Here is a 22,941-nt window from a genome sequence, read left to right on the forward strand (position 1 = left end):
CATCTCTACACCCAACATGGGGCTTGAATGATGAAGAGTCACATGTTCCTCTGACTGAGCCAGCTAGATGCCCTAAAAAAAGTTCTTTTTAGAAATATTCTTGTAGGGGCACCTGGGTGGCTCAGTGGGTTAAGCCTCTGCCCTTGGCTCAGGTCATGATCCCAGGGTCCTGGGATCGAGCCCCGCATCCAGCTCTCTGCTCAGCAGGGAGCCTGCTTCCCCGCTGCCCCCTTCCCCCACCTGCCTACTTGTGATCTCTCTGTCAAATAAATAAATAAAATCTTTTTTTTTTTAAAGAAATATACTTGTATTTGGCTATTTTCTGTATGTAAATTCCCACATTTAAAGTAAATAAATCTTCTGTATTTTTTTTTCCTTTTAAGTAGGATCCATGTCCAGCATGGAGCCCAACACTGGGCTTGAACTCATAATCCTGAGATGAAGACCAGAGTTGAGATCAAGAGCCGGACGCTTAGCTGACAGAACCATCAGATGCCTCTAAATCTTTCGTATTCTTGATAGTCCAGGGATGGACTGACCAATTTACAGAGAAATTGCTGTTTAAGAAAAAAAAAAAAAACCAGAGCATTTATGAAATGAATGAAAGTGCTCCAAACAGCTAACACAGCTCTGTGCTAAAAGTCATCTGTTGTTTGGAAACAATAGATTCCATGTTGTTTCTACTGTGCTATTGCAATGCCTCTGCCCCCCTTGACAACTGGATGTGTAGCTAATGCGGTTCCACATCCCTCAGGTCCCATCTCTTCCCCCCACAAGCCTGCCCAAGAGGAAAGTGGTGGTCGTAATCGCCAGTGGAGAGGGAGGGTGTTTCCAGGGCTGCTCTGGTTTCTCACAAGATCTAAAACCGTGAGGGCTGGTGCACGGAGAGCAGAGGAAGTGAGTGTGTTGTTGGGGTTGGGCTGCTTCACACCATGTTCTAATTTTCTACCAGAAAAACACTTAGGAAACAAACAATAATGATGTAACAGGTTATCAACTTTTTGACTACTTTTGTCAACTTATGTGACGTTGTGTGTGCCTAGGCCCTTAGACTTGTACCAGTTTTACATTACTGTGTTGTCAATTAATAAATGTGTTCCTAAATAACAAACGAAGCTTTAATTAAGCACTCAAATATTTGCATGACATCTCATTTGAATCATGTTGTGACTGGTTTAAATTAACAATAATTGGAGGCTCTCCCTGACTTTGTGCCACCTCCAGATCTATTACCCTCTTTAACCAAGACTTAACCATAGTTAAAAGATTAATGTGGCACCAGGATTTGGGGTAAAATGTGGGAGTGAAAAAGAAGAAGCAAGCAGATAAATAAAGGGGGCAACCAAAGCCAAAGTTACCACAGTAGCATAGTTGAGGAAACAGAAAGAAGGAACAAGTATGAAATAAATTACACAGGAATCATGGGCAGAACTCAAGGAAGCTTAGAGATAGAAGATTCAAGGTAACTTTGATTTTTTACAAAAGATTTTATTTATTTATTTGACAGAGAGAGATCACAAGCAGGCAGAGAGGCAGGCAGGTTTCGGGGGGGTGGGGAAGCAGGCTCCCTGCTGAACAGAGAGCCTGATGCAGGGCTCAATCCCAGGACCCTGAGATCATGACCTGAGCCAAAGGCAGAGGCTTAACCCATTGAGCCACCCAGGTGCCCCTAACTTTGATGCTCTAATCTTAGGTGCACAAGGTACCACTGAGGCCAACAGGGAAGTTAGGTTAGGACATCAACTTTGAAGGGATAGACAAATAAATGGAAAAGTCTTGACAAGCATTGTGGAATAAAGAGAAGGGAATCTGTGACCCTACAATTAAGCAGGAAACTAGATGGTTAAACTCAGGATCCCACTACTGCAAGTCAAACTCTCCTACTTGGTGGTTGTCTTTAGACTCCAAGAAAGTTTCAACCTCCAATTCTAACTCACAAACCCATTTTATCTGTATTACCTAAATCCATTTGCCTCCTAAGAGCTTTCTGGCTGTACTGCATAGAGCAGAGTTTTCGCAGGCATACGGATCACTCAGAGTGTTTGAAAAAATTCCCTCTCTGGGGCCTCTCCTCCAGAGATTCTTTTTTATTTTTTTATTTTTATTTATTTATTTTTTTTTTAAAGATTTTATTTATTTATTTGACAGAGAGAGAAATCACAAGTAGGCGGAGAGTCAGGCAGAGAGAGAGAGAGAAGCAGGCTCCCGCTGAGCAAAGAGCCCGATGCGGGGCTCGATCCCAGGACACCGAGATCATGACCTGAGCCGAAGGCAGCGGCTTAATCCACTGAGCCACCCAGGCGCCCCTCTTTTTTATTTTTTTAAAGATTTTATTTATTTATTTGACAGAGAGAGAGAGATCACAAGTAGGCAGAGCAGCAGGCAGAGAGAGAGGGGGAAGCAGGCTCCCCGCTGAGCAGAGAGCCCAATGTGGGGCTTGATCCCAGGACCCTGAGATCATGACCTGAGCCAAAGGAAGAGGCTTAACCCACTGAAACACCCAGGCGCCCCTCCTCCAGAGATTTTGATCCAGCAGATTTAGCTTGGGCAGGTTGATCTATATCGTAACATGCATGTGTCTCCGATAATTCGTGACTGACCATAACTTGTCAAACACTGCTGAAAAGTCTACAAACGTGAATACAAAAGAAAAGAAATGGTTTCCCAGTGAAAAATCATCTTCTGTCTCAAGACCATTTGCACAGAGAAGCTAGGATTCTAAAGCTCTATTTCCAACCGTCCTTAGAGTTCTTAGGCCTTATCTTCTAAACTGACTGTCCCTCAATATAAGATATATGTTTGCCTTTAAGTTTGGGAATTAAACTCTAAGAGGTGTATTCTAGTTGAACCTAGATTACACTGCCCTCTCCTTGGAGAAGTTTAGGGAGAAATTATTTCCAAGGGCTGAAAATTGCCCCACCTTTATTTAGAAAGTAAGTAAACTGGAGAAAATAATTTACATGTCCATTATGATTTGATATTAAAAAATCATCATAAATGTCAGAAACTCTGTGAGGATAGGCTTCACTATTCCTTCCATATGCTTCTGTCAGAATTCATTTCTGATTTTCTGAAAAAAATGTATTCGCTTTCCAGGTCAGTTAGGCACCCACGAAAGTCAACCTCGGTGATAAGACTGAGTTCCTGTTTTTCATAGGACAATATCCAGTGAACAGTCCTAGGCCTAGGAGGTGGCCCTAATCCTGAGCTACTTGAAGTGGACCTGAGTGGGTACTATGACTCAAGATGTTGATTTGGGAACCCAGGGGAGCTCTCCTGTTGGTCACTGAGCTGAAGAAAATGGGAGCCCATATAGAATTCCTAATTATCATTCCCATCTTCAAGGCCTGGAAGAACATAGACCACAAGGAACTGTGAAGGGCATTGACTTCAAGGTCATTATGAGGTTTCTTAACAGCGTGAGTTCCCTGGTGGGGAAGACTATTTACTGATTCCTATCATGCAGGAGTGGTGTACTGTTGATCCTGACCAGAAGAGAGAACTGGCTTACTTGCTACCATCTTGTGAGGATTCAGGTTAATTTTACTATTACAATTCAATAAACACCCTTTTGAACAGGGGATAAGAGCAGCAGCCAGTAGGTATGCTAGAAGGAGAACAGATACCTTCTCCTAGTATTAAATAATCTTATCCCCTGGTTTGGTCTATGCGAGGCTTAAGAGTAAATAGTCTTCCTTGCCAGGCACTTGCTTGATGGTGCCAGCGGTGAATGGGGGTGAATCCAGGAGCATAATCCCATCATCTAGGACCAAGAGGTCCCCTTATTGGATGCCAATATACATAATTCAGCTTTCTTTCTTTTTTTATTCTAAAGATTTTATTTAATTATTTGACAGACAGAGTTCACAAGTAGGCAGAGAGGCAGGCAGAGAGAGAGGAGGAAGCAGGCTCCCCGCCGAGCAGAGAGCCCGATGCGGGGCTCGATCCCAGGACCCTGGGATCATGACCCGAGCCGAAGGCAGAGGCCTTAACCCACTGAGCCACCCAGGCGCCCCCAAATAAATAAAATCTTAAAAAAAAAAAAGCAAAGGGGCGCTTGGGTGGCTCAGTGGGTTAAAGCCTCTGCCTTCGGCTCAGGTCACGATCCCAGGGTCCTGGGATCGAGCCCCGCATCGGGCTCTCTGCTCGGCGGGGAGCCTGCTTCCTCCTCTCTCTGACTGCCTCTCTGCCTACTTGTAATCTCTGTCTGTCAAATAAATAAATAAAATCTTAAAAAAAAAAAAAAGCAAAGAGGGTGTGGAACAAGGAAGTCATAAATTAAAAAAGAAAATCTTCTGGCAAGGCAAGGTAACCTTCCTTGGGGGCACAACAGAACCTGTTAGGAGCATTGCTTCATTGGTGCTGACCAGAAAATTCCAGACTGACAGGTTAGGATTACATTCCTAGGGAAGGTTGAAAGTAATTAGGTCAGGTATTAAATCCTGGTATGGTGTCATGGGTTTGAGGTAGGGAAACTGAAGGACTCCTGCTTTTTTTTTTTCCTCCTTTTTCTGTTTTTATTCTTCCTAGGACTTGCACCCCTACACCCTCACTCCACTCAACACAGGACTCAGAAAGTCCTCCTTATAAGGGACAAGGAGCTAATAATTCCTTTAGAATAGGTAGCATCTAAGGAAGGCCCAGGAGAGAATGACCAGAGGAAGCATTTGCTTTTAGGCAAACAGGCTTGAGTGATGGATTGTAGAAAGGGCCCACGGCGACCCCATAGCTGAATACAGACAGGCCTATCAGGGAACCCACCTCGTAATATCCATAGGCCCTAACTCACCAATGGTCTACTTACAATCGGGCACAATTACCAAAAAAGGAAAAATGCCCTATGTTGCCATTACCTCGTCACCTAACAGCTCCCACCCCTTTCCTCCTTGTAGACAGTCTCTGCTTTGCTGTCCTGCCCTCCGCTCTCTTGGGGGGGTATTCATAAACTCCTGTTACCTTTGTTTTCCCTCAGGTGAGTTCTTTCATGGCCCCCCCTACCGGCTTCCACCTGATCTCTGCCCCACATTTGGGGGCTCCCATCCAATTGGACAACCATCTCATTTAGACACCACAGCCATTATGTGCACATTCCAGACCATGACACAAGACATCTGGATCCCAAGGCCCCCTGGCTCCAAGGAATAACACCTGGGCCTTCGTCTTTGTTCTGACCAGTTCCTAGATGCCTGAAGGGACACGTTCACCAGGCCACTGTCCTTAGTAAAAACTCCCAGACCCTGAACAAAAATGAGTCTCCTTCCTTTCCTTTCTGACTCTCCCGGACACTCTGTACCTGCACTTCCTCTACGCCTTCAATAAACTCTGCTTTCATTTCCTGCTAGCATTGTTCCATTTCTGTCCTATGCACAGCCAGGGACTTCCACGGCTGGTCCTGCAGAAATCCCTCTGGGTTTCCAGACTTGGCCTGCTGGCATCAGGTTTAATCCAAGTGATTCCATTTTGGGCCTGTTGCTTCTTCTTCTTCTTTTTTTTTCTTTTAGATTTTATGTATTTTAGAGAGAAAGAGAGAAAGAGAGCAAGCAGGGGGAGACGCAGAAGGAAAGGGAGAGAATCTCAAGCAGACTGTGCACTAAACACAGAGCGCGATGCAGGGCTACATCTCATGACCTTGTGATCATGACCTGAGCCAAAATCAAGAGTCAGTCACTCAACCAACTGAACCACTCAGGTGCCTCCGTTGGTTCTTTTTTTTTTTTTTTTTTAAAGATTTTATTTATTTATTTGAGACAGAAATCACAAGTAGACAGAGAGGGAGGCAGAGAGAGAGGGGAAGCAGGCTCCCCGCTGAGCAGAGAGCCCGATGCGGGGCTCGATCCCATGACCCTGGGATCATGACCTGAGCTGAAGGCAGAGGCTTTAACCCTCTGAGCCACCCAGGCGCCTCCTCCGTTGGTTCTTTTTAATAGAATTCAGGTATATGAAAATCTTAAGTGTATTCATAATAAAGGAAATGCATGTTAAAACTATACTGAGTTGCCTCTTCTGGACGTGATGCAGTTACTAAGGCTGGGCTTAATGAACTCACCGTAAAAAACTATAAAACTAGACAGAATGCATGAAAAAATGTTTCTGACTGGGGACAACATGCAGTTCAGACCTGTGATCCCGGAAAAAAAGCATCTTCTATTCCATAGTATAGGGGAGGAAGGGTCCAAACAGACCACAGCAGACTCTCTAAGATGAGAAGACAGAGATTTGAATTCAAGGAAGTTGAGGTAACTGGGATTTGGGTAGCGGAATCCTAGGGAGCCAGAAGCTACACAGAGAAAATATCTAGAAATTTCTATAATGGGTCGTCTTGAGTCTGTTCCTAGTAGAATCAATGTCTGGCAAAGAATTAACAAGAAACTGTAAGCTGAATAATTCTCAGAGTTCATACAGAGCTTGGAGATGCTCATGTTCTAATTGCCATAATTAGTAAAAGTATAAAACTAGCCTTAGAGGAAGGTCAAGAATTGCTCAAGCTTCAAGCCAAGGTCACACTCTTCTTGGGGTGACTCATCTTTACAAAGCTACAAAACAAGCCTTGAAAGAGTCAAGCTGATATGAAAGTAATTTGAACTGTCTTTTTTTTTTTTTTAAGATTTTATTTATTTATTTGACAGAGAGAGATCACAAGTAGGCAGAGAGAGAGAGAGGAGGAAACAGGCTCCCTGCTGAGCAGAGAGCCCGATGCGGGACTCGATCCCAGGACCCTGGGATCATGACCTGAGCCAAAGGCAGCGGCTTAACCCACTGAGCCACCCAGGCGCCCACTGAACTGTCTTAAAGAAAAAAAAAATATCTTATTCTGGTAAAATACATATAACACGAAGTTTAACTTTTTAATTTTTTTAAATTTTTAAATTTTTATTTTTTTAATTTTAATTTAATTTAATTATTTATTTTTTATTTGTGAGTGGACAGTTCAGTGGCATTGACATTAAGGACATTCACACTGTATGCAATGATCACCACAGTCCATCTCCAGAACTATTTTCATCTTCCCAAGCTGAAACTGTGTCCCCATTAAACATCAGCTCTCCATTTCCCCATCCCTTCAGCCCTTGGCAACAACCCTTGTACTCTCTGTCTCTATGAATTTGACTACTTTATTTTTTTTTTTTTAGTTTTTATTTATTTATTTATTTGACAGAGAGAAAAATCACAAGTAGGCAGAGAGCCAGGCAGAGAGAGAGGGGGAAGGAGGCTCCCCGCTGAGCAGAGAGCCCGACGTGGGGCTCGATCCCAGGACCCCGGGGTCATAGACCTGAGTTGAAGGCAGAGGCTTTAACCCACTGAGCCACCCAGGCACCCCTATAAACTCTCTTAATAGAGTAGAGAACAAGCAGAAAGTGGCTCCTCTACTTTGTATCCCCCCTTTACCTGTGAAGGGATACATTCCAAGACCCTCCATTGATGCCTGAAACTGTGGATAGTGCCAAACCTTATATATACTATGTTTTTTTCCTATACTTACACACTTATGATAAAGTTTCACTTATAAATTAGGTATGGTAAGAGATAAACAACAACAATAATAAAATAGAACGACTATGACAATATACTGTAATAAAAGTTATGGGAATGTGGTCTCTCTTTCAAAGTATCTTATCGATAGTGTACTCACCCTTCTTGTGATGATGTGAGATGATAAAATGCCTGTGATGAGATGAAGTGAGGTGAACAAGGTAGGCCTTGTAGGTAGCGTTCGGCTACTACTGACCTTCTCAGTATATGTCAGAAGGAGGAGCATCTGCTTCTGGACCATGACTGCCACCGGTAACTGAAACTGTGGGAAGCAAAACAGGGGATTAGGGGTTACTACGACTCAGAACAACCCTAAGAAGTTCATAGTCCTAGTCTCATTGTACATGTATGGAAACTAACATACCGAAGAGTGAACTAGTTTGTCCCAGGTCAAACAACTAGTAGGATACTGGTAAAAACAAACACACTATCCCTTTCTCTCCCTCTCCTTCTCTCTCTCTCTCTGTTTCTAGTGTTTTGGCCCATGGAAATCAAGTCTGAAAGGGAGATTTCACACAAGTGTTTTTTCTTAATCTGTTTTTTTTTTTATTTGCTAAACATGGAATCGGATCAGAGGTTAGTTCTACTATCCATTACAACTAATCGCCACTGATAATAAATCCTATGTTGCTTTATTTAAATAGCATTCGGGAGTTAGGAGAAGGGAGTTGGGGGAAATTGGAAGGAGAGGTGAACCATGAGAGACTATGGACTCTGAAAAACAATCTGAGGGGTTTGAAGTGGGGCTGGGGTGGGGGGCTGGGGGGGAAGTGGGAGGTTGGGGTACCAGGTGGTGGGTATTAGAGAGGGCACAGATTGCATGGAGCACTGGGTGTGGTGCAAAAATAATGAATACTGTTATGCTAAAAATAAATAAAAAATAAATGAAAATAAATAGCATTCTGGTAATTTCCTAATACGCAATTTCAGGTAAGTACCTATTTTCATATTTTTATGTTGAATAACACAGATACGTATAGTCATTCATTGTATTCAACATACTATGTTATTCGTCTGGTAGGACTGCGTCCAGGGTTAGCGCTCTAAAAAGTTGGTCGCTGTACTCTACACTCAAAAGAGGAGGTTTTTAAAAACCCGGCTGCACGAGGGCCCATTCCTAGAAATTCTGATTCAATTGGTGTGGAAAACGAGCATCTCGGTGGTGGAATTTTAGAGCCTTCAGGTGATTCTTACTGGAGATTCCGGACTGCTTCGCTGGGCGGGAACCGGGCGGGGCGGGGCCTGGGAGTCACGTGGCTCACCCGGGGCCCTCTAAGGCCGTTGATTGGCCCCTACCACAGCGGCGGGTGCGTGAGACCGGAGGCTGCGGCTCTCTGAACCTGACCAAAGAGTTCCGAAGCCTCCGCGCTTCCTAGAAGGTACGCGGGGCGAGACGCGGGGCGAGACGCGGGGCTCTCCGCGCGCGAATGAGGGTCGGCGAGTGGAGCGGGTTTCTTCCGCGTTCGCGCTCTCGGGTTGGGGGGCGGTCATTGGAGGGGCGCCGACCGCATCGCGGGTCCGGTCGGGAACCTCGAGAGGGGATCCCGGCCCCTATGGCTGCTGCAGGTAGACACTGAGGACTTCCTGGAGGAGGTGAAGCGGCGGAGGGTCAGAGGAGCGCAGCAGGTGTGGGGAGAGAGGAGCTAGGGGGTGCGTGGCGCGGGCGAAACCCCAATGGCAGCTCCACGGCAGGTGTCAGGGCTCGAGAGACCTTCAGGGGAGGGCGCAGGGCACTTACGGAGCGTCTTCCTGAAGATGTCAACTTGTGAATATTTTCCGTGGCGTAAGGAAGAGCAAGTCGGATGAATGAGAGGCTGGTTTGGTTGTAGGCGAAAAGCAGATGTGATTGGACGTTTCAGGAGTTCCCATTATTGAGAAGTGGCATTCAAGATTCTGGCTTCCAAATGCACGGTGTTCACGGTAGACGGATAGTTTAGATAATGAAAGGTTTGAGGTCCCTTCCCCAATCGTGAAGTCTTTGGTCAGTGACATTTTTTGGAGTGCCTCCTTGCTTAAAAGACAGAGCATCTTCCAAATAATATTTTTAGGGAACGTGAATGGTGCGAGAGACTTTCTTAAAAATGCACTCACAGAAAGCAAGGTTCACCGGTGGCCAGAAAAAAGCATAAGGAAAAAAATAAAATGAAAATCACCTCTGTCCTATCACTTGTGTATTCCCAGAGAGTAACGATGTTGAGTTTCTAATGTCAAAGAAAAACCAAAGTAAAGATCACAGTTTGGATATACCCCCAGGCCAACCACCCCGAGCTGTGGAATCAAAACTAGAGCTGTCCTAATTTCCCCAAAATGCTGACTCTTCTTTTAGGAAAATTAAGCTGTCTTCATGTCAGGGTGACCTTGGAGCTTCCTAGCCAATTAGCTAAAAACAAGTAAGCTTCTGCAGTGCTTTTTAGTCTAGAAGGATTGTAAGTTTCTAGTAAACAGTCACAATAAAAAGCAAGGTACTTCCTCATTTCGTGTATAGGGGTGGAGAAATAATTTTCTTACTCCGTTCTTAGCTGAGGTCCCAGCAATAAAAGATTAAGAGGAAAACAAGTTTATTAACATGTGTAGGAAATACAGAGAAATGAGTAACTTCTGCAGGGGGTCAGAATTCAGGCCTAAAAATAAGTTAAAAAAATCTTTAATGGGGTGCCTAGGTGGCTCAGTGGGTTAAAGCCTCTGCCTTCAGCTCAGGTCATGATCCTAGAGTCCTGGGATCCAGCCCCACATCAGGCTCTCCACTCAGCAGGGAGTCTGCTTCCTCCTCTCTCTCTGTGATCTCTGTCTGTCAAATAAATTTTAAAAATTAAAAAAAAAAAATTCAGTCCTAAATACCCTCTTAGTCGGGAAAGGGGAGAGAGGATGTAGGCTTCTTAGAGGGGAATAAATGAGTTTTAGGAAAGACGAAGGGGTCCTCAGAAGAGCAGACAGGAGGCCTGAGGGCTTATGACAGTTTGGGGGTGGTGTTAATGTGTAGTCTCATCTGTGACAGAAGTCTATCTTCCCGGGAGGGGAATTTATGACAATTGAGTTCCTTTTCAAGGATCGGTCTTTAGGCAGATAAGGGGAGTTCAGAGAAAGGCTTTCTCTGTGTTTGCCGGTTTTCAAGTGCCTGTAGCTCAAGATAATTATGGGGTGGCATATTCTGCTACACCTTATGCTTTTTGAACTAAGCGGTAGCTGCTGAGAGCTCAGCCTCTTCATGCTTTCAGTTTTGAAGTATCCTTGTTTGCTGTGTATTTCTCAATAAATATTCATGTCAAGTAAAGCTCTCTGAATGTTGTTTTGACAATGATTGCTTCTGTGCTTGTAATATGTAGCCTGAAATCTCTAACTGCCTTAAAGTCGTTTTTATACTCTCCGAGTTAATCCTGTAGGATGTAGAAATACATGAACACCTTCCCCCATCCACCAAAACAAGAACAAGCAGAGGCTCTTCATTCAGATCCTGCGAATGATCTGGAATGATCAGATCCTGGTAGCAAGGGAGTGAGCTACCATCCCTTGCTTGGCAGAGACCCAGAGGCAGGCAGGGGTAATACGGTTTATGGTGGACAGAAATGGAAAACTCAGATGTGCCCAGTTTGGAGGGTGTTGGCTTGAGAAAGCTGGAGGTAGGTTAAATAAATAGGTGTTTGGGTAGGGGAGTGTATTTGGCTTTCTCTGTTGGTCCTCAGTTGTAGGAAGGAAGTCAGAATTAAGGATAAGCTGGTAGTTATTGACCTGATCTTGGTTTGGGCTGATTGCTTCATTGGGTGTGACTTGGGTTCTGGGCTGGTTGTTGCAAGGTGTGGGTCAGAGTTCTATTCTTGTCTATGGTCTTGTCCCTTTGCGTATGCGGTCTTTCAGTGAGGTCCTACAGAACATATTATAGGGAGAAGGGGAGGGCAGGGCCCTGAGAGAAAGCTTTGGAAATTGAGCTAACTTCAGAAGTTCCTTAAAAAGACCATTCTAGGGCGCCTGGGTGGCTCGGTGGGTTAAGCCACTGCCTTCGGCTCAGGTCATGATCTCGGGGTCCTGGGATCGAGTCCCGCGTCGGGCTCTCTGCTCAGTAGGGAGCCTGCTTCCTCCCCTCTCTCTCTGCCTGCCTCTTTGCCTACTTGTGATCTCTCTCTGTCAAATGGATAAATAAAATCTTTCAAAAAAAAAAAAGACTATTCTAACAGCTTCTTTCGTTTTTATCCCCTATTTCAGCACCAAACATGGTGACTGTATACTGGCTCAGGTGTGTATGGCCAGTTGGAATTCCCTGTCCCAGGGCTGCCTGGGGAGAGAGACTTAAATTGGAACTGGCCTTACTCATTATCTTTTTTTCTCCTTCAGTCCAGCCTGATGGCGGCAGTCCTGCCCCATCTCGGAGACCCGGACTTGGAAGCTGTATTCCTGACAGCTGGGTGGAAGGTAAGCTGGGCTTTTCCTCCCCTTCCTCAGGGTATGGTAGCCAGGCAATGGCTTTTACTCCTTTGTTCAGGTTGAGCCATCTTTATTAATTCGGGGATTTTTCCTTCTTGGAAGGTGGGCTGTAAAGAGCCTGAACTCTGGGGTCAGGCAGGTTCAAATCCAGGCTTTGTTGTCAGCAAGTTACATAAGCTCCCTGGGCCTCAGTTTACTTAACTGTAAATGGGATGATACTGCCTATGACCAAGAGTTCTGAAAATTAAGTGAGGCACTTAGTCAAATAGGTCAATAATACTTTACATAGTATCTAGTTCTATTTTAAACACTCTGTGAATTTTATTTTATTTTTTTTAAAGATTTTATTTATTAATTTGACAGAGACAGACACAGCGAGAGAGGGAACACAAGCAGGAGGAGTGGGAGAGGGAGAAGCAGGCTCTCCGCAGAGCAAGGAGCCCGATGCGGGGCCTGATCCCAGGACCCTGGGATCATGACCTGAGCGGAAGGCAGACGCTTAATGACTGAGTCACCCCAGGCGCCCCCACTCTGTGAATTTTAGATGTGTTATCATAGTTGTTCATTGTTTCTGTCAGTGAGTGTTACTGTGTATCAGATATTATCCTTTGTGCTAGAGATAAACTTTCTGAAGGAGTTTACAGGTTTTTTGTTGTTTGTTTTTGTTTTGTTTTGTTTTTGTTGTTTTGGGAAAAGTAGATATGTAAACAGACTCTTGCATTACAGGGATAAATTCTGATCTGGGTGTACTAAAGGGTACAAGTAAGCTTACTTACTGAATTTGTAACATTATGGAGGGTGATTCTAAAAAGCTGCATTTAAAAGTAAGGAGACAAGGGGCACCTGAGTGGCTCAGTGGGTTAAGCCTCTGCCTTCCGCTCAGGTCATGAGCTCTCTGCTCAGCAGGGAGCCTGCTTCTTCCTCTCTCTCTCTGCCTGCCTCTCGGCCTACTTGTGATCGCTGTCAAATAAATAAATGAAATATTAAAAAAAAAAAAGGGGGGGGGAGACAAGTTAGGAAGCCATGGCAACGATTTTGGAAGAAGGTTGGACAAGAGAGAGGGAATTCGAGTTGTTGCAGTTCTACCACACTGCTCCAGTGTGTCTGAACTTTCTGAGGAGTCCTAGGCTCTCCCTGCTTCCCCGGCTTTGTCCCCAGCCTGCCCTGCCCGCCAGAGAACCCGAGGTGCTCTTCTGTTCCTCCATTGCTGCGCATAGCCTGCTCTCTCCATACACAGGCAAACTCACATAGTCGTATTTCGAGACTGAACTAAAAACTCCTCTTCGTGAAACCTCCGGCTTCCTACATTAATAGCATGACTTGTCCCTGTGATCCCAAGTAGGCAGGGGAATAGCTGTTGCAGATGTGTGGTGAGGCTTAAACCAGAGGTTGTGAGAAGTGAGAGTAGTCTTACCCTAGGAGCTGGTTCCGAAGGGAAGGAGAGAGAGCAGAAATCAGACAGCAAGGCAGGCACAGGAATGTCTTTTTAAAGATTTTATTTATTTATTTGACAGAGGGAGATGACAAGTAGGCAGAGAAGCAGGCAGAGAGAGGAGAAAGCAGCCTCCCTGCTGAGCAGAGAGCCCCCTGGGATCATGACCTGAGCCAAAGGCAGAGGCTTTAACCCACTGAGCTGCCCAGGCGCCCCTAAACAAATAAAGTCTTTAAAAAAAAAAGAAAAAAAAGATAGAAGTTTTGGCATTTTTGCTGATGAAGGGGAAGGAGTGAGGGGAGTGAGTGTTTAGGAAAAACACTCCTGTGTTTCTCTGCTTTCTCCTTTCATGCCACACTTAGGACACCAGACATGTTGGGGTTTGTCCCACACGTCAGACAATTCTGTGACACCAGTGGGGTTGGGGGCACCTGCAATTTAACTCAGTTTTGACACTTTCTACTTGGAGTTAACATCAGACCCCATGGGGTAAGGGCCCAGTCCCAAGAGACTGCCCCTCCCCCCACTTCTGCCACCAGCCGGTTTTAAGTCCAGGTTGACACCTGGGCCTTGACTGGCTATATATTTGGAGCTTCCCATGACCCCCTTTGCGGTTTGATTAATTTGCCAGAGTGGCTCAAAGAGCTCAAGAACACTGTTTACTTCTACTGGCTTTTACTAGGTTTATTATAAAAGACTGTGACTCGGGAACAGCTAGACAGAGGAGGGGCACAGAGCTTCCACCTTCTGAGTACACCAGGCTCCCAGCTCTCCATGCACTCGCCAACCCTGAAGCTGCCTGAACCCCATTCTTTTGTGTGTGTGTGTGTTTTTAAGATTTATTTATTTATTTGTCAGAAAGAGAGAGCACAAGCAGGCAGAGAGAGAAGCAGGCTCCCCGCTGAGAAAGGAGCCCGATGCGGGACTCGATCCAAGGACTCTGGGATCATGACCTGAACTGAACGCAGCCACTTAACCAACCAAGCCAACCCAGGCCAAACCCATCCCTTGTGGTTGTTTTTTTTTTTTTTAAGATTTTATATATTTATCAGAGAGAGAGAGGGGGAGAGAGCGAGCACAGGCAGACAGAATGGCAGGCAGAGGCAGAGGGAGAAGCAGGCTCCCCGCTCAGCAAGGAGCCCGATGTGGGACTCGATCCCAGGATGCCGGGATCCTGACCTGAGCCGAAGGCAGCCGCCCAACCAACTGAGCCACCCAGGCGTCCCCTGTTTTGTGTTTTTATAGAAGCTCATTACATGGGCTTGATTGAGTAAATCATTGCCCTTTAGTGACTCATTGGATCTCCAGCCCCTCTCCCGCCTCTGAAATGGGGGATGGTTCAAACATTCTAATCACGTGGCTGGTTCCTTTGGCAACCTGCCCGCCATCCTTGGGGCCTTTCCAAAGATCACCTCATTAACATAAACTCAGGTGTGGTGGAAGGAAGTTGTGATGAATGTGGAGATTCTCCTTTGACCTCTGGAGCTATTTCAAAAACCAAGGACAAAAGACCAAATATAAAGAGAGGCTCCTGCTCTTATCCCTTAGGAATTCCAAGGGTTTTAGGAGTTCTGTGCCAGAAATGAGAATGAAGATTAAATGTATATTTCTTTTTAAGATTTTATTTATTAGAGCACGTGCACGAGAGGAGAGAAGGGGCAGAGGGAGAGGAAGAGGGTGATAAACAGACTCCCCACTCAGGAGGGAGGCTGGCTCAATCCCAGGACCCTGAGATCATGACCTGAGCCCAAGGCAGGTGCTCAACCGACTGAGCCAACCAGTGCCGCTAAAGATATATTTCTTGTTAAAAATCACAGCACCGGGTGCCTGGGTGGCTCAGTGGGTTAAGCCACTGCCTTCGGCTCTGGTCATGATCTCAGGGTCCTGGGATCGAGTCCCGCATCAGGCTCTCTGCTCAGCAGGGAGCCTACTTCCTCCTCTCTCTCTCTCTCTGCCTGCCTCTCGCCTACTTGTGATCTCTCTCTATCAAATAAATAAATAAAATATAAAAAAAAATAAATAAAAAGTTAAAAAAAAATCACAGCACTACACGGGAAAGAGAGTAAAGATATAGAAAAGGAAGAGTCCTCATCGTTGGATTAAGACCCTAGGGGAGACATGAGGGAATGGAAACTGAGGCAGAAGGGGAGGGATTGCTAGGAAGACAGCTTCTTTCGCTGAGGGAAAAGTGAAAGGATTGAATGAGAATGTAGGTAATGTGTGGCGGGGATGGCGGGGTATGTGTGTGTGTGTGTGTGTGTGTGTGTGAGAATTAGGGAGCATGTACCCTCTGGGCTCTTTCCTGGGACCTTGGACCTAACTGGCAATGACTTCTGGAAGGAAGTGGTTTTGTGAACACATGTCCTCCTAGGCCCCTCTGAGTACCTCCCACTAGACTGTTACCGTGTTGACTCCATCTTTCCCCCTGAATGGTCCATTCCCTAAGCAGGTACCTGGGCTACTATAGAATCATACAGGTTGTGCAGGTAGCAACTCCAAGGGACCCCATTTACACAGCTGTCATGTAAATGGTGCCTTCTAGGTTTGAGCAGTGCACAGCCTGAACAGCTGTATCCTTTGGCCTCAGCAGGAGCTGGAACCTTTATTGCTGGCCTGCAGCGTAAAGCCTAACAATTTACTGGTGCCCAGAGTTTCTTGGAAGAATGAGGGTAGTAAAGGTACAGAAGACCCTGGGGAGGAATAGGAGGGTGAGAGTTTGGGGCAACATTAAAGGCCATATAACTGAATGTATAGAGATTACCCTGGGGGAGATGAAGCCATTTTATTCCTCAGTGCTTGCTCACACTCACACAGCAGCAGAGAATGTCAGCTGAGGAGATCAGCAGGACAGCTCTGGTTGAAGGAGAGACTTTCGGGATGGTGGTGGGAGGGAGCTTGAAATGGTAATTCTGAAAGTCAGCCTTGGTAGGGAGGAAAGAGGGACCCTGTACTTTGGGAATTCTGGTGGTGGTTTCCTGACGGGTGGTGGTGGTATTTCCTATTACTGAATGCCCTTGCCCTGCTCAGATAGCCCCTCAGGCTACACCGTTTCTCCTAAGGGAAGGGAGTTTGGTGGGCAGACACCTGGCCTCTGCCCCAAAGGCTGCAGTAGTATGAGGCACCTTCTTTTCTCCGCCCACTTGAGTTGAACACTCGTATATACTTCTACCGTATATATTGTACTAAATAGTCTCTGTTTGCCCACCTTTGATGTATGCTTCAGCCTCCCCTACTTAGGTCTGTGCCTTCGGAGGCTGACCTTTATATGCCATCAGTGGGTTCTCTTGCCCTCTGGCTTCCGGTTGGATTTTGACAATGGGGTGGAGGGGGTCAGGGGGCCAGAAACCTGGAGGAAGGTGGTGGTCAGTTTTGTTCCCACAGTGCCCTGCCTGCCAGGCTATGGGATGACAGAATCCACATAGCCCCAGTCTTGCTTCCTCTCCAACAACTTTCTAGATTCCAGTAACCCTCCCCTACCTTCTTCCCCTTCAGACGGGGTGGGTGATTGTTCCCCATGAGAGCCAGCCTTGTTGGTTTCCACGAAGCACCTTCCTTTTGAATAGCCTGCATGCTAACTGATCTTCAGGGACCTTATTTGAATGTGCCATCTCTTTCCTAGGGGACCCAGGGCAGAAACATGTTCCATGTTAAAGGTGGTATTGTATGAGAGCGGGGTCAGCAAACTGACCTGGACCTGGCGGTCAGGTTTTACTGGAGCACAGCCATACTCATCCACTTACCTGTAGTTCCTCGCTTTTGTGCAGAATAATCCTAGCAGAGACCAAATTGCGTAGGAAGCCTAAAATATTTACCCTCTGGTCCTCTACAGAAAAAGTTTGTCTACTCTGTAATAGAGAAGAAAGAATGAGCTTGGCCGATTCACTTGACGGCCTCAAACCTCACCTATAGAATCATAGTGATAGCTCACAAAGTTATTGTATGAATTGAGCCTATAATTAGTGTCTGTTTTCAGGAGTTGCTGTCCTTTGAGGATGTGGCGATGTATTTCACCAGAGAAGAGTGGAACAAACTTGACTGGGCTCAGAAGGACCTCTACAGAGATGTGATGCTGGAGAATTACAGAAACATGATCTTGTTGGGTAATGAATCGGCTTGAAGATTTGACTCTGAGTGTCTACACAAGTCCTCAGTCCCTTGCCATTCCAAAATCAGAGAAACTCCAAAAACTAGTCTTTACCATAACTCATTTGGCTGCAAGACCCAACCTGTAAAGTCATCAAGTGGTCAAACCTGATCTCTTCCTCCAGGGAGCTATGTCTCATCCTTATTTTTCCCACTTGGTCTTTGTATCTGTTAAGCATCAGAAATATCACTGTGTTTGATTAAGGGTACAGCTGAACCCCTGTTGGGGGCAGTACACGATAAAAAATGGACACACCACATCACCTTTCTAAAATCTGGAAAAAATTTTGAATCCTGAAACATGCCTGGCTTCAAAGCTTTCAAATAAGGGATTGTGGGCAATGAATAGTTTCCTTTGGTTTAGAGGTCAGAGATGCTTAATCCACTCCCTACCCTGCTCTGCCTCCTCCACATCTATAAGATCTGTAGAATGGGGCACCTGGGTGGCTCAGTGGGTTGAGCCTCTGCCTTCGGCTCAGGTCATGAGGTCATGATCTCCGGGTCCTGGGATCGAACCCCACGTCGGGCTCTCTGCTCGGCAGGGAGCCTGCTTCTCCCTATCTCTCTCTGCCTGCCTCTCTGCCTACTTGTGATCTCTCTCTGTCAAATAAATAAATGGAATATTAAAAAAAAAAAAGACCTGTAGGAGCCGAAAAGATTATGGCTGATTGGATTCCAAAAGTTAGCTTCTTTTCTCTTGAAACATCTTTTTCAGTCTTCTCTCTGGAAATGGGTTCCTTCCTTTTTGCAGCATCACCAGGTGTCCAGGAAATGACTCTTAACTGACTTCATATCTGAAACTTCACTGCTTTTTCCCTTGGGGAGCCAGCCTTTGTCTTATTCCAGTGCAATCTCCTCCGGGGGTGGGGAGGGCATTTCTTCAACAAATAGCTTTCTTTCTGGAGCCACAGATTTGACCTCCACACTGACACTCTTGCCACAGTCTTGACCACCTCTTGTGGGATTGTCCACCCACCTCTGGAGTTTTTGATGTCTGTTTTCCTTCTAAAAGCATTTTAAGAGCAGACTTGAATACACAGAAGGTACAGGAAATTATGATGGGGAGGGGAGAACATTCAGGGATAACGCTGTTCGTATTTTGGAATATTTCCTTCCAGTTTTTCTCCCCCTATGCTCTTAAAAAATGTAGCCGAACATATTCTTTGTATAATGCTGTAATTCCATTAAATCTTAACATTATAGCATCTGATGCTATTGAAAGCCCCCACAAATACAGTAAATGGCCGTAATGTAATTCTATTGTATGATCTGTAATAGTTAATCATTTTCCCATGTGGAGGTATTTAGTTTGGGGTTTTTTTTTTTATTGTTGTTGGCTTCCTTATAAAGTCATCATTTTCTGTATTATAATTTTCGAATGGATGTTTCCGACCATAAATTCTCATATAAATTTCTGACTATTCCCCAGGATACAGAATTTTGGTGTTAAAGGGGACGGGGCACGTTCAAGTCTCTTTGTATTACCCAGTGACTTTTCAATAACAGATTAGGAAATAAAAATCCTTTGCAGGCCCACTGCCCAGAAATTATCCCCATTAACATTTTGGTTGGACTTTTTCCTTGTATTTTCATATATATGTATACCTATGTACATATACATGCACATGCATAGTTTTTTAAAAAATTTGGATTGTACTTCACATGAGTTTTGCATTCTGCTTTAAAACCTATAGGGAACATTTTCCTATTTTAATATTCTTGAACACATGGGTTTTTAGTATCTGCCTAATATTTTGCCTTCGTTGTATTTACAGGCCTTGTTGATGTTTACTTTATTTCCAGCTTTGCGCTGGTACAACTCTGCTGAACAGCTCTGGTCCATTCATCTTGGTCCTAATTGTTCCGTAGCCTCTATCCCTAAGAGTGAAATGACCACATCTAAGAGTGTGATGGTTGTTGAGGCTTTCCGTAAAGATTGTCAGATTGTCAGAAAGAAAGACTGGGCCGAATTCTATTCCCACCAGCCCTTTTGATTATTATCCTAATCTGTTTGCCACTGTAGACCCAAGGGCATTAAGCTGAGCACTAGGACATCTCTCCCTGACTCACTAACCACATCGCATTTACTTCCCCATGAGTAGGATTTCACTTTCCCAAACCTGAGGTGATCTGCCTGCTGGAGCAGTGGGAAGAACCGTGGATCCTGGATTTGCCAAGAGCCGGGACTAGGAAGGCTTCCAGTAGTGCTTGCCCAGGTGGGTGAGGAGAAGGCCCAGTTGAGTGGAAATCCTGAAGAGGCAGGAAAGCCAAACTAATGAAACCCCCTGTGTGCCCCAGAGATTGAGCCTGGGGTTTGGTGTACCTCCTCCCACTTTTTCATCCCTGCTGCCCTCTGAAAGTAGTACACGTGACCATTAGTCCCATTTAACAGACAAAAAAACTGAAAGATTCAGGGGCCCCTGTCTGGCTCAGTCGGTGGAGTGTGCAGATCTTGATCTTGGGGTCATGAGTTTGAGCCCCATGTTGGGCACAGAGATGACTTAAAAGTAAATAAATAAACTTCGAAAAGATTCAGATCTCTGTCACACAGTAGGTTGAGAGTTGGGATTCCATTTCAAGTCTGCCAAGCTCATTCATTGCGGTAGATTTCTTCTCTGAAGCAGCCCGTCCGACGGCTCTTAACGCCAAACCAGATAGGCCTTATTCTACCCTCGTTACTTTTCCTTCCTCTCTGTTTCCTCTTGTTCCTTTGCTTTCCATTTTATTTTTCACATTCCCATGGTGTTTCTTGACATACCTGCTTGTTCCTACTTACTGTGTCCTGATTGCTGCTTCTGCCTTTTTCCATAACCTTCTCCTCCAGAGTTTCTCAGCCTCTGTTCTGTTGACATTCTGGGCTGGATAATTCATTGTAGGGGCCTGTCCTGTGTACTGTAGGATGTTTAGCCATATCGTTGGCCTCTTCCCCCTAGATTTGAGTAGCACCACCCCAGATGTGACTACCAGAGAGGTCCTCTGACATTACCAACTCTCCCCCAGGAGGCAACATCACCCCTGGTTGAGAACCACTGCCATATTCTCTTGGCTTTTGTATCTACTTCCCTCTGGTTCCTTTCCTCTTCTGTCTTAAACTGCCCATTTTTTTTTTTTTAAAGATTTTATTTATTTGACAGACAGAGATCACAAGTAGCAGGGAGGCAGGCAGAGAGAGAGGAGGAAGCAGGCTCCCCGCCAAGCAAAGAGCCCAATGCGGGGTTCGATCCCAGGACCCTGGGATCATGACCTGAGCTGGCAGAGGCCTTCACCCACTGAGCCACCCAGGCGCCCCTACACTGCCCATTTTTAAGGAGTTGTTCTCCCAGAACTATTGAAAACCTGCTTATTGAGAAAGTATAAGATGCCTTTTCTACACTTATGTGACACTACTGAGTACCCAGAGTAAGTTACTTTCCAGTGGAGTTGATGGGTTTGTTCCATTCTCACTTCTCTGGCACACACTTGTGCATTTTTCTGTTGGTTAGTTGATGTCCAGAACTCTTTCTGCTATTGAAGCCAGGAGTTCTGTGAAAATCAGAATTTTGGCCCCTTTAGCCAGATGATATAATAACTGAGCACTATTTTAGCTTAATTTGAGTGTCTGATAGCATACACTGTTAGCTTCTCTTTTTTGCCTTCTGCAGTGCACAGGTCATTTCTATGTTTTCTTTTTATTGGTTAGGTTCTGAAATCAGATGCAGGATGAAAAAGCCAACTCCAAAACAGCAAATTTCTGAAGATTCAGAGTCCTGTAAGACATCAGTGGTAAAGCGAACAATGGCCAAGAGACCTGCAGAAAAGCTACATAAATGTAGTGAATTGGGGGACCTTTACAGACGTGCATTCCCTACTCTTGGTGATGAATGCCACAAGGACTTCCTTCAGAACCTTCACCTTAATCGAGATCAGAATGCTCAAACACGGAAGAAGCGGGGAAAATGCGAGGAGTACGGAAAACCTTTCCATCAGAGATCATTGCTTTTGCGGCACAAGCAAATTCTTACAAACGTAAAATCTTATGAATGCAGTGAATGTGGAAGAGTCTTCAGGCGTCAGGCAAATTTCATTCGACATCAAAGAATGCACACGTCAGAGGATCCCTTTGATTGCGACATATGCGGGCAAGCCTTCAAACAGAAGTCCACTCTTGCTGTCCATAAACAGTGTCACCCTCAGAAAAAGCCATATAAGTGTCATGACTGTGGAAAATGTTTCCGTCAGATGGCATATCTTATTGAACATAGGAGGATTCATACCAAAGAAAAACCCTATAAATGTAGTGAGTGCGAAAGAACGTTTAGTCAGAATTCAACCCTTATTCGACATCAGTTAACCCACAGCGGAGAAAAACCCCATAGATGTCTCCAATGTGGGAAGGCCTTTGGTCGGCATTCGACCCTTCTGAGCCATCAACAGATTCATACCAAACAGAACACTCACAAATGCGGTGAATGTGGAGAGGCCTTTAGCCGGAGTGTAGATCTCATTCAGCATCAAAGAACCCATACCAAGGAGGAATTCTTTGAATGTAGAGAATGTGGCAAGACTTTTAGTTTTAAGGCAAATCTTCATCGCCATGAGGTCATTCATACCGGAGAGAGGCCCTACAGATGTGACAAATGCGGAAAATCTTTCATCTGGCGCACAAGCTTTATTAAGCATCAGGGTACTCACAGAGAACATTTATCAATGTGACACTAACACAGGCTATTGTGTTTGGACTGCTCCCTTGAGCTCCTTATTCCTTCATTGTCCAAGTCCAGGCAGAAGGGAGGCATAAAAACTTCGTGGTTCCTTAGCCTTGAGACTATTTGACGGATTATGAATGATGTAGGAATACTTTTATTTCTCGTACCCCTGGGGGAAAATGTTTTTAAGTAAAAGAAAGGTGTAAAAAGATACTTTTCTTGGTTTTATGTAGAAAAATTACCTGATACTACATTAACTTTTTTAAATGATTTTATTTATTTGATACAGAGAGAGAGAGGTCACAAGTAGGCAGAGACGGAGGCGGGGAGAGAGAGGAGGAAGCAGGCTCCCTGCCGAGCAGAGAGTCCGATGTGGGGCTTGATCCCAGGACCCTGAGGTCATGACCTGAGCCGAAGGCAGAGGCTTTAACCCACTGAGCCACCCAGGCACCCCTACATTAACTTTTTAAAAGTAAAACAAAGGCCACTCACAGGTAACTAGTGAGATTATGAATTACTAAAATTTGGGTGCCTGGCTGAGACGTCGTGAATTCAAGCCCCACTTTGTGTGTGGAGCTTGCTTTAAAAAACTCGCTTAAATTTATCCATAAACTAAAATTAGTGTGCTACTAGATTCTACTGAGAGTTCTAAGTCAATTGTTGATAGCAGATGCTGTTGGCCTGCCCGCCCTCTGCTTACTCCCTCTGTTGGGTTTCATCTGACTTGGACCATGT

The 22,941-nt window shown here is 45.1% G+C and overlaps 1 protein-coding gene across 6 annotated transcripts; it reads left to right on the forward strand.

Moving 5' to 3' along the window:
* The first annotated feature begins 8,828 nt into the window (after nt 1-8,828).
* Nucleotides 8,829-22,533, forward strand: ZNF789 (zinc finger protein 789). 6 transcript variants are annotated; one of them, XM_032328233.1, is made up of 5 exons: nt 8,829-8,909; nt 11,857-11,934; nt 17,352-17,478; nt 19,624-19,737; nt 21,201-22,533. In XM_032328233.1, the coding sequence occupies exons 2-5, from the start codon at nt 11,866-11,868 to the stop codon at nt 22,211-22,213; spliced, it is 1,323 nt and encodes a 440-aa protein (XP_032184124.1). In that variant the 5' UTR covers nt 8,829-8,909; nt 11,857-11,865; the 3' UTR covers nt 22,214-22,533. The 6 variants fall into 6 exon arrangements, with proteins under 6 accessions (XP_032184124.1, XP_032184123.1, XP_032184127.1 ...); XM_032328232.1 differs by lacking the exon at nt 8,829-8,909 and adding an exon at nt 8,919-8,963; XM_032328234.1 differs by lacking the exon at nt 8,829-8,909 and adding an exon at nt 8,970-9,096.
* Nucleotides 22,534-22,941: the final 408 nt, after the last annotated feature.

This window comes from Mustela erminea, chromosome 20 (genome assembly GCF_009829155.1).
Source record: "Mustela erminea isolate mMusErm1 chromosome 20, mMusErm1.Pri, whole genome shotgun sequence".
NCBI lineage: Eukaryota > Metazoa > Chordata > Mammalia > Carnivora > Mustelidae > Mustela > Mustela erminea.